Source organism: Pristis pectinata, chromosome 9 (assembly GCF_009764475.1).
Source record: "Pristis pectinata isolate sPriPec2 chromosome 9, sPriPec2.1.pri, whole genome shotgun sequence".
Classification (NCBI taxonomy): domain Eukaryota; kingdom Metazoa; phylum Chordata; class Chondrichthyes; order Rhinopristiformes; family Pristidae; genus Pristis; species Pristis pectinata.
Window position 1 is genome coordinate 11,212,790 of NC_067413.1, and position 12,222 is coordinate 11,225,011.

Here is a 12,222-nt window from a genome sequence, read left to right on the forward strand (position 1 = left end):
CAGAGGAAATGGTTGAGCCAGGTACAATAACAACATTTAAAAGACATTTGGACAGGTTCATGGTTAGGAAAGGTTTAGAGGGATATGACCCAAACTCGCAAGTGGGACTAGCTTAGATGGGCATCTTGGTCGGCATGGACAAGTTGGGCCAAAGGGCCCTTTTCCATACTGTATGACTTATGACTCTTTCTGGGTCTGAAGTCACATGGAGGCCAGACAGGGTAAGGACGCCAGACTCCCTTACTGAAAGAATGTGAGTGAACCAGTTGGGTTTTCAACGATAATCCAGCATTTCATGGTCACCATTACATTAGTCTGAATCTCTACACTATTAACCCAGCAACATAGCCTGTAGTCAACCATAATTGTAAATCTACATTTATCTTGCATGCAACCACTCCACTTGCTCTGAGTTTCCCAGTACAATGGTGGGGAATGCTATAAGTTTCACCATCATTGCAATTCCAAACTCCAGGCCAATGACTACTCTTCCCACGCACTGCAACAAGACAGTGCTGCAGAATGAGACTGAGACCATGTGAGTATTGACAGCATTTATTCAACTTTAGACGTTACAGTCTCATCCATGCATTCCAAAACAGTGCACGATTATTCCTCGCACTTAATAATTTTCGTGCCCTTTTAATCAAATCTGGTCCACCTCAGTTGCAAAGGTAAAATCGACCGCTGTGGGGTGGTGCAGCTTCAGAGACCCGGGTCCAATCCTGACTTTGGGTGTTGCCTGTGCGGAGTTTTTATGTTCTTGCTGTGACTGAGTGGGTTTCTCCGGGGGTTCCGGTTTCCTCCCACATCCCAAAGGCAAGTTGATTGGCCACTGTAAATTGCCCTTAGTGTAGGAGGGACAGGGGGAGTTGGTAGGAATACTCTTAAGGCCAACACAAGTTCGATGGGCACATTGATCTCCGTCTATGTTGTGAGACAATATACGACATGGAAATGAAGGCGACTGATTATCTGGTTAAATCCACCGGCGGCGTCGGCTTTCCTATCCCTACGATCTCATCCACTAGAAGAAGATTGCTGACTATGGCAGTGCTGGTGTGAATCAGCTGATGTTTGACGGTGGCGTTGTCCCATACAGGAGTGTCCCAATCGTGGATTAACCCACCCGAGGATAGGTCAATCCCCACGGGGATGGTGCTTTGCTCCTCCGCTGTCAGAGCCTTGGACACGATCTCCTGGGGGTCGTAGCCCGCATTCCGAACCAGCGTCTTCGGGATGACCAGGATGGCGTCGGCGAAAGCCTGGAACCCCGGCCGGGCCACACCCCTCACCTTGTCCATCTGGTGGTTGACCAGCTGGTTTCTGATGCGTAGCTCGACTGCTCCGGCCCCAGGCATGGCGCAACCGTCCTCGATGGTGTTCTTCACCGCGCGCATGCCACACCAGATGGCCTCCTTGACCTGGGCGAGGGTGTGCTCATTGGGACCTTTGATGAGCACGGTGACAGACCGTGGATTGTCACACTGTTCGATGAAGGTGTACGTGCTCTCTCCCAGGGTCTCCTGGTACACAAGCCCCGCGTGACCCAGACACCCTGCGCTCAGGTCCTGGAGGGAGCTCACCACCTGACCCCCGCAGGCGAGAGGCAGCCTCTCCATGTTGCTCTTCTTGGCTCTCCGCAAAGCCACTATCCCCTCCCTGGCAAGCGCCCCGAGTGCCAATGGGTCTATGCCCTTCTGGTTGACCACCACAAAGCCTTTGTTAGAGGTGCCACACACTTCCCTCTTCAGCGCGATGATCTTCTCCACCTTCTCCTGGACCACCTGCCGCTCTGCCTTCACGAACCTCTCCCTTTCCTCTGCGTCCTTGTAGAAGCAGCTGGAGCTGACCCTCGGGAGCACGTGCTCCAATGCCACGTTCATGGCGAGGACGAAGGCGTCCTCCACTCGCCTCTTCATGCCAGGGTGGCGAGCACCGTGGTCCAGGACGAGCCCCTTGACCAGCACGGTGTCCCATTCCGTCTGGTGCCTCATCACCATCAGTTCCACCAGCTTCAGGTCAATGGGCCTTCTCTGCCGAGAGACCGAAGTCACCGCCGCCAGCACCAGATCAGTCAGAACCTCCGCCAGCTCTGGGCAGACCTTGGTGCCAAGTGAGGTCCGAGCCACTCTCCTCCTGATGGAGTCCTCCTCGTCCTCCCATAGCTCATCGAGGCAACTGATGGCTTCCTCTTTGGCCACCTCCAATCCCTCTACAATGAGCCTGGGGTGGACCCCCTGCGAGATGTACCGCTCGGCCTCTTTCAACATTTCCCCGACCAGCAGCACGGCGGACGTGGTGCCGTCTCCCATGGTGTCACTCAAGGTTGCCACCGCCCGGGCGATGAAGGAGACAGTCGGGTGCTGCAGCCTCATCTCCCGCAGCAGAAGCCCTCCGCTCTTGGTCAGTTTGATGTCACCAGCCTCCGACACCAGCATTTTCATGGTGCCTTTGGGTCCCAGGTTGGTTCTGAGCAGCTCCTGCAAAGCTCTGGCCGCAGTGACATTGATGCCGAGGGCTGCCTCCGCCTTCCTTCTCTGGAACATGGCCAGATCGCAGGGAAGTTGTTGAGCTCCCTTTTAATCTCCCTTCTAGGTGGGCCCACGTCCTGAGGGCGTTCCCTCCCTGTGTTCAGTTCTGAGCTGTTTCAGTGAGGCTGGGTTTGTAGAGAGCAACTGTGTCCTTATCTTGTCCCGATGTAATGGAAATAGTTCACAACATATTCAAGCGTACTTAACTTGCTGCAAATCTGCCACGGCTACAGCTCAAACTCTGAAACACAAGGAAGTCGTTTCAGCAATGACTCACTCATCCCCAAGAAGCCAGCTCAGTGCTGCCACTGGCAATGCAGGTTGAAAATGAAAACCAAAAACTGGGAATCTGAATCAAATGCTGGGAAGACTCAGCACATCAGATAGCATCTGCGGAGATACTTCACATTTCAGGTCCCCATGTCCCTTGGAGGCAAAAGAGATGGCAGATGATGCCATTCTCCCTGTGTCTGCGTGGGTTTCCTCCGGGTACTCTGGTTTCCTCTCATATTCTAAAGACGTAGAGGGTTAGGAAGTTATGGGCATGCTATGCTGCCGCAGGAAGCGTGGTGACACTTGTGGGCTGCCCCCAGAACAGTCTACGCAATGATGTATTTCACTGTGTGTTTCGATGTACATGGGACTAATAAAGATATCTTATCTTATCTTATGATGGTTGAGCGACATTGTAACAACAATCTCGCGCTGAACAAGACCAGGGAAATGATTGTGGACTTTAGGAAGGGGAATTCAGGTGAACACACACCAGGGTCTGTGCGGAAAGGGTGGGCAGCTTCATGTTCCTGTGCTTCAACATCACGGAGGACCTTCCCTGGGCCCAGCACATAGATGCAACCACAAAGAAGGAGTGCCAGGGTCTCTATTTCCTTAAGGCATTCTTTCTTCGGACTTTCTTACATCCTAAGGCGAGCTCAGGGAGGACAGAAAAGGATTTGGAGCGGGAGCTTTGAAAAGGGCTGAGTCTCTGTGCTTGTGCTTGTATCTTTTACCTTGCAGGAGTCTAAGAGAGGCACATTTGCAAATTCTTAATAGTTGATTGGCTAACTAACAGCAGTCAATAAAAAGGTTGGGTCAAGTGGAGCAGTCATTTTGGGAGTGGACCAGTGTTAGGGCAGGGCAGGGCAGGGCAGGGCTCGGCTCAGCTCTTTCTTTGATTTTTCCTTGAGTGCCAGGCTAGAGTAGTTAGAATGGCTCCAGGGCCAGTGGTGAGTTCATCTTGTGAGATGTGGGAGTTCTGGGAGATCCTCCCTGATAGCTACATCTGCATGAGGTGCATCCAGCTGCAGCTCCTTACAGACTGTTAGGGAACTGGAGCTGCAGCTTGATGACCTTTCGCTCCTATGGGAGAATGAGGTGTTCATAGATAAGAGCTACAGAGAGGCAGTCACTCCTAAGCTGCAGGAGGAAAGTAGCTGGATGACTGCCAGGAGAATAGGCAGGTAGTGCAGAGTACCCCTGTGGCTGTTCCCCTGAATAACAGGTACACTGCTTTAGGTATTGTTGGGTGGGATGTCCTACCAGGGGAAAGCTGCAGTGACCAAGTCTCTGGAACTGAGCCTGGTTGTGTGGTGCAGAAAGGAAGGGGGGGGGGGGGCGGAGTGTGGAGAAGAGAGCGGTAGTGATAGGGGATTCCATAGAAAGGGGGGCAGACAGGAGATTCTGTGGATGTGAAAGAAACTCCCAGATGGTATGTTCCTTCCTGGATGCTGGGGTCTGGGACATCTCGGATTGGGGAGCAACATATCATTGGGGAAGGTTTAAACTAGTTTGGCAGGGGATGGGAGCCCAAGTGATAGGACGGAGGTTGGTGCATTTAGTGTACAAGTCGATGCAGTGTGCAGAATGATTGTGAGGAAGGATAGGCAGTTGAAAGGGCAAAATTGCAGTCAGTTGGATGGGCTGAAGTGTGTCTACTTTAATGCAAGAAGTATCAGGAACAAAGTTGATTAACTTAGAGTGTGGCTAAGTATGTGGAACTATGACGTGGTGGCCTTTACAGAGACTTGGCTGTCAGAAGGGCAGGAACGCCTGCTGGATATTCCAGGGTTTAGATGTTTCAAAAGGGATAAGGAAGGAGGTAAGAGAGGTGGGGAGTGGCTTTGCTGATGAGGAACAGTGTCACAGCCGTAGAAAGGGAGGATGTCCACTGAGTCAGTGTGGGTGGAAGTCAGAAACAAGAAGGGAGTGATCACTCCATTGGGAGTATTCTACAGACCCCCCCAATAGCAGCAGAGACACTGGGGAACAGATCGGGAGGCAGATTTTGGAGAGGTGCAAAAATAACAGGGTTGTTGTCGTTGGTGATTTCTACTTCCCTAATATTGATTGGCACCTCCTTAGTGTAAAGGGGATAGACGGGACAGTTTGTTCAGTGTCCAGGAAGGATTCCTGACGCAGTATGTGGACAGGCCGGCTAGAGGAGAGGCCATTCTGGACCTGGTACTAGGCAATGAGCCTGATCAGGTTTCAGATCTCTTGGTGGGAGAGCATTTTGGAGACAGTGACCATAACTCCTCCTCCTTTACCGTAGCCTTGGAGAGGGATAGGAGCAGACGATATGGGAAAGAATTTAACTGGGGGAGGGGGAATTATGATGCTATTAGGCAGGAACTTGGAAGCATAAATTGGGAACAGATGTTCTTGGGGAACTGCACAGTGGAAATGTGGAGGTTGGTTAGGGAGTACTTGCATAGGGCTCTGGATAGGTTTGTCTCATTGAGGCAGGGTAAGGATGGTAGGGTGAAGGAACCATTGTTGACACGAGATGTAGAATATCTTGTCAAGAGGAAGAAAGAAGCTTACCTGAGGTTTAGAAAGCATGGATCATACAGGGCCCTGGAGCATTACAAGGTAGCCAGGAGAAAGCTTAAGAATGGACTTGGGAGAGCTAGAAGGGGGCATGAGAAGGCCTTGGCAAGTAGGATTAAGGAAAACCCCAAGGCGTTCTACACATATGTGAAGAATAGGAGAATGACTAGAGTGAGGGTAGGACTGATCAGGAATAAAAGACGAAACGTGCCTGGAGTTGGAAGAGGTAGGGGAGGTTCATAATGAATACTTTGCTTCAGTATTTACCAGAGAGAGAGACCTTGACGTTTGTAAGGATGGCGTACAACAGGCTGATACGCTAGAGCATGTCGACGTGAGGAAAGAGGATGTGCTGGAACCTTTGAAAAACATTAGGATGGATGTCATCGGGGCCAGAGGGGATATATCCAAGGTTTTAACGGGAAGCGAGGGAAGAAATTGCTGCGCCTTTGGTGACAATCTTTGCATCCTCACTGGCCACAGGAGTAGTGCCAGATGATTGGAGGGTGGCAAATGTTCTTCCTTTGTTGAGGAAAGGGAGTAGGTATAACCCTGGGAATTACAGACCAGTGAATCTTTCTTCAGTGGTGGGCAAGTTACTGGAGAAGATTCTTGGACAGGATTTATGGGCATTTGGAGAAGCATAGGCTGATTAGGGACTGTCAGCTTGACTTTGTGAGGGGCAGGTCATGCCTCAAGCCTGACTGAATTTCTTGAGGATGTGACAAAGCACATTGATGAAGGTAGAGCAGTGGATGTGGTGTACATGGTAAGGCATTTGAGGTTCCTCTTGGAAGGCTCATTCAGAAAGTCAGGAGGCATGGGATCCAGGGAAACTTGGCAGTGTGGATCCAGAATTGGCTTGCCTATAGAAGACAGAGGGTGTTGGTAGATGGAGCATATTCTGCCTGGAGGTCAGTGACCAGTGGTGTTCCACAGGGATCTGTTCTGGGACCCCACTCTGTGATTTTTATAAATGACTTGGATGAGGATGTGGAAGGGTGGGTTAGTAACTTTGCAGATGACATGAAGGTCGGTGGTGTTGTGGATAGTGTAGAAGGTTGCTGTAGATTACAACAGGACATTGATAGGATGCAGAGCTGGGCTGAGAAGTGGCAGACGGAGTTCAGCCCAGAAAAGTGTGAAGTGATATACTTCAGGAGATCAAATTTGAAGGCAGAATACAAGGTTAATGGCAGGGCACTTAGCAGTGTGGAGGAACAGAGGGATCTTGGGGTCCACATCCATAGATTCCTCAAGGCTGCCACGCAGGTCAATGGGGTTGTTACGAAGGCATATAGTGTGTTGGCCTTCATTAGTCGGGGTATTGAGTTCAAGAGCCATGAGGTAATGTTGTAGCTCCATAAACTCTGGTTAGACCACACTTGGAGTATTGTGTTCAGTTCTGGTCGCCTCATTATAGGAAGGATGTGGAAGCTTTAGAGGGTGCAGAGGAGATTTATCAGGAAGCTGCCTGGATTGGAGAGCATGTCTTATGAGGATAGGTTGAGTGAGATCAGGTTTTTCTCTTTGGAGCAAAGGAGGATGAGAGGTGACTTGATAGAGGTGTACAAGATGTTAGGAGGCATAGATCGAGTGGACAGTCATAGACTTCTTTCCCCCAGTGTGACAATGGCTAACATGAGGGGACATAATTTTAAGGTGACTGGAGGAAGGTATAAGGGGGATGTCAGGGGTAAGTTTTTTTACGGAGGTGGGTGTGTAGAACGCACTGCCTGCAGAGGTTGTGGGGGCAGATACATTAGGGACACTTAAGAGACTCTTAAATAGCCACATGAATGATAGAGAAATGGAGGGCTATGTGGGAGGGAAGGGTTAGATAGATCTTAGAGAAGGATAAAATGTCAGCACAACATCATGGGCTGAAGGGCCTGTACTGTGCTGTAATGTTCTGTGACCTAAGTTTAAGGAGATGCAGCATGTCAGCAGAGAGTCTGACAGACTTCTACAGATGTACAGTGGAAGGCATTCTGACTGGTTCCACCTCTGCCTGGTGGGGGAGCTCCAATGCACAGGAACAAGAGAGTGATGGCCTCAGCTGTTCTTAATGCTTCAGGTCTTCATGTCCTTTGGAGACACAAAAGACCGCAGATGCTGGCATCTGAAGCAAAAAATAAGCTGTTGGAAGAACTCAGGTGGTCAAGAAGCATCTGTGGAGGCAAAGGGATGATTGAGGTTTTGGGTCAAGACTATTTCTTGACATGGACTTGTGGACCGAATGATCTGCTTCTGTAAATAAATTTGTTTTATGATTTATAAAACTTTGTTTAACCAAACTCTGGGATTCCTTTATCTAGAAATCTATCCATTTCTTTTTTGACTGAATTGAACCTCCAACTGGTCTCTTCCCTGTCCTGAATGAAGGGTCTCAGATGAAACTTTAACTGATTTTTGACTGTCTGTCTCTCATAATTTTATAAACTTCGATCAGCCTCCCAAGCTTGTTATTTTGCTGACCTTCACTATCACCTTGTCCTTTCTCTTCATCTTAAAATTTTCCCTCACTACAACCCTCCTCCCAACTATTTAGCTTAAAGCCTTATCTACAGCCTTAGTTGTATGATTCACTGTGATACTGGTCCCAGTCCAGTGTGTGTAAAGCTCATCCCAATGGAAGAACCCTTTTTCCCAGTACTGGTGCCAATTGCCAATGAATTGAAACCTGTTTCTCCTTCACCAGTCTGAGTGAGGTATTCAACTCTCTGATCTTAATCATCTCTTCATTGGCAGTGGCATAGAACAGAAGAACAGGGAGATTAGAATCTTATACAGTGCTTGTCAGGCCACATTGCTAATCATCACATTATAAGAAAGATGCATTGGAGAGTTACCAAGATATTGTCAGGAATGGAGGTTTTGACTATAAGGAAAGATTAGAGTCAGAGTTATACAGCACAGAAACAGGCCATTCAGCCCAACTTGTCCATGTCAACTGAGTATATCTGAGCTAGTCCCATTTACCTGCATTTAGCCCCTATCCCTCTGAACCTTTCCTATCCATGTACTTGTCCAAATGTCTTTTAAACATTGCACCCACCTCTACCACCTCCTCTGGCAGCTTGCTTCATATACTCACCATCCTCTGAAAAGGTTGTGCCCTTTCAACCTTTCCCCTCACCTTAAGTCTGTATCTTCCAGTTTTAGACTCCCCTACCCTGGGAGAAAGACTGTGAGCATTCACCTTATCTATGCCTTTCTCTTTCCACTGATGTGCCTAACCTAATGAATGTTTCCAGCTTTTTAAATTTTTTATATACTTTACATTTTCTATTCTATGTGGTCACCCCTCAGCCTCCTACATTCCAGGGAAAGAGGCCCCAGCCTGTTGAGCCTCTCCTTGTAACCCAAGCCTCCAGTTCTGGTAATGTCCTCCTGAATCCTTTTCAGCTTAATACAGGCTGGGGTTGTTTCCTTTGGAACAAGGAACTTAAACGTGGTGTATAGAATTATGAGAGGCCTAGTGAGGGTACAATGGAAGGATATATTTCCCTCAGCAGGCCTCTCATTTTTAAGGGGTGTAGAATAAAGGATTTTCATTCAGAGGATGACTGAGGTCTGGGAATCATCACATTATAAAGTGGCTGATGTTTACTTGAAGGACTATGACGAGCAGTGCTACAGACCCAGTACTGGAAGGTGGAATTAGGCTGCAGACCTATTTCTTGACATGGACTTGTGGACTGAATGACCTGCTTCTGTAAATAAAAAAAATCTTAAATTTGTTTTGTGATTCATACAACTTTACGTTTAACCACTGAAATACAGCAGGGATGCCAGAGATCACAGGAGGACGTGCTCTATAGTGTCACCCAGTGGCTGGAAGTGACAACTGCTCACAGGCCTGAATCTCACACTGTTACGGACTGAAACATTCACGGGAAAACCCTAAACACAGTGCAGGATTCATTTAAAACAGAAAATCTCCCAGAGATACTTACATGGGAATTTTCATTGTGAGGGGTGACAGACGTGGCAGGTTCAGCAGTATGTTTTACGTAGGTTTCGCCTTTCGCTCCCTCAAAGCCAGCTAAGTGAAGAAGGTGAATCCTTGTGCTGCTTTGGTAAATGGCAGCAGTCTGTGACACTGGATACGTTAACAGTTGGGGTCTGAGCGAGTGTAGCCAGCGTGGGGGGTGAGTGGACAGTCTGGTTGCGATAAGGTTCATGGGTCGACGGGCATTTCCTGCCCCTCTTTCTGTACCATCTGGCCGAGCTCCACCAATTCTCCTCTCCTGGTTTATAAATCTCAGGTTACAGGACAAGACTTGCATTGCTATATCACTATTCACCACCACACGTCAACCCATTACACCCAATGAGCTACCTCTGTAGTATGGACACCATTGTAACCTGGGCAACATGACAGCCACTTGTGCACAGTAAGATCCCACACACAGCTATATAACAATAATCAGACAACTCCCTTCCAGTGATGTTGGCTGTGAGATAAATATTGGCCAAAGGGAAAGCTTTTACTTTGTAAAAGTGAAAGAATAGTTTATATTATCATCTGGAAGGTAAAGCAGCATTGCTCCTCCAGTCTCTGGACATCAGACCTCAAGGCAAGAGTGCCACTTGCTGAGACACACCCAGCATTTGAGCCTTGCTTTAAGAAGACACAAGAGACTGCAGATGCTGGAAACTGGAGCAAAAAACAAGCCGCTGGAGGAACTCAGTGGGTCGAGCAGCATCTGTGGAGGGAAAGAAATGGTCAGCATTTAGGGTCAGGACCTGCATCGGGACTGAATGTGTAGAAGGGAGGTAGTCAGTATAAAGAGGCGAGAGGGAGGGGTGAGTCAGGGTCTGGTAGGTGATTGGTGGAACCACATCTGGCTCCATCTGCCCATCATCCCTCCCTTATCTGGTTCCACATCCCCTTGCAGCCTCTGCCTCTACCTTCCCCCACCTGTCCATCATCTCCTGCCTCACCTACCTTCCCCCACCTGTCCATCATCTCCTGCCTCACCTGGCTCCACCTACCTTCCCCCACCTGCCCATCATCTCCCGCCTCACCTACCTTCCCCCACCTGCCCATCATCTCCCGCCTCACCTGGCTCCACCTACCTTCCCCCACCTGTCCATCATCTCCTGCCTCACCTACCTTCCCCCACCTGTCCATCATCTCCTGCCTCACCTACCTTCCCCCACCTGTCCATCATCTCCCGCCTCACCTACCTTCCCCCACCTGCCCATCATCTCCTGCCTCACCTACCTTCCCCCACCTGTCCATCATCTCCTGCCTCACCTACCTTCCCCCACCTGCCCATCATCTCCTGCCTCACCTACCTTCCCCCACCTGTCCATCATCTCCTGCCTCACCTACCTTCCCCCACCTGCCCATCATCTCCCGCCTCACCTGGCTCCACCTACCTTCCCCCACCTGCCCATCATCTCCTGCCTCACCTACCTTCCCCCACCTGTCCATCATCTCCTGCCTCACCTACCTTCCCCCACCTGTCCATCATCTCCTGCCTCACCTACCTTCCCCCACCTGCCCATCATCTCCCGCCTCACCTGGCTCCACCTAGCACACGATTAAACTGTACCGTGCATCACTGATTCACTGGGACAATGTGACATTTATCCATGGTTATCATTCCAAGTGTAAGGGACTCTGATGTTTTATGCTGCAGGATCTTAATTTTAATGGAACTGATTAAAACACTTTTTGCATAGACGAGTACAGCACAGGAACAGGCCCTTTGGCCCATGATGTCTGTGCTGATCATGATGCCAATTTAAACCTCACATCTGCCTGCACATGGTTGATATCACTCCATTCCCTGCCTGTTCAGGTGTCTGTCTAAATGCCTATTGTATCAGCTTCCAATACTTTCCTGGGCAGTGTCTTCCAGGCACCTACCACTCTGTGTTTTTTAAAAAAAATCTTGCCCCATAAATCTCCTTTAAACTTCCCTCTTCTCACCTTAAAGCTAGGCCCATAGACCAAGATAAAGACATAGAACAGGAACAGGCCCTTCAGAGCACATGCCAAATTCAACTAAATCTCTTCTGCCTGCATATGATCCATATCCCACCTGCATCTGAAAGCATCAATGTATTCAAATAAATGAGGGATTTGAACTGATACAAAAACTTAAATCTGTTTATTCATGAACAATTCAGTTAGTATTTATTTCTATTGTTTGTCACATTTTCAGTAAACCTAGTAAAACCCTGAAGTAAGATCTTTTTTTAAAAATTAGGATTTAATTTTAAAGTTGTCCAAATATCCTTCTTTGCACAGCTGACTGTGAGACCTGGTGGCAAAAACTCCCGCAGTGATTATAATGAAAAATCAGGAGAGGAAATGGGTTGGATTCAACGGCTTGGTGTGCGGAGGCAGGGAGGGGGGGCAACTTGCAAGAGACTGGAAGTTGTACCTTCTGGTGGGAATGCACCACAGACGTTAACAAATCAGGAGGGAAGTCTGGCTCCTGCTCAAACTTCATCACCATCCACTGACCTCACTATCTTTAATCTCTTTCTTCACCGCCTACCTCTGCCACTGGCCCCTTCACCATTAACAAATGTAATTGCTACGCCTTTGGCAGCCATGCTACTGAATACCCAAAGCACAGGGATTCCTTCCCTAAACCTCTCCAGCTCTCTTCACCTCCCCCCCCCCCCCCCCCCCCCCCCCCCCCCTGCTTTAAGACTGTGCTTTTGGAATGCGAGTTCCAATACCTCCATGAGATTCATTGACAAGTGGCCCTTGGAAACCCAACAAGACGTTTTCCTAATCTGAGGACCCTGAATAAAAACACCCTACTGTTATTGTCGAAGGGCTGCTGGTTGGTTGACACTTGTTTTGCTCTCCCACTACTTTTAGAACTTA

General features: G+C 48.9%; 1 protein-coding gene across 1 annotated transcript; it reads right to left on the reverse strand.

Annotated features, from left to right (window-relative positions):
- Positions 1-539: 539 nt before the first annotated feature.
- Positions 540-9,660, reverse strand: LOC127574710 (T-complex protein 1 subunit zeta-like). The gene is made up of 2 exons (XM_052024000.1): positions 9,323-9,660; positions 540-2,775 (listed from the first exon to the last, which is right to left on the reverse strand). The coding sequence occupies exon 2, from the start codon at positions 2,547-2,549 to the stop codon at positions 972-974; it is 1,578 nt and encodes a 525-aa protein (XP_051879960.1). The 5' UTR covers positions 2,550-2,775; positions 9,323-9,660; the 3' UTR covers positions 540-971.
- Positions 9,661-12,222: the final 2,562 nt, after the last annotated feature.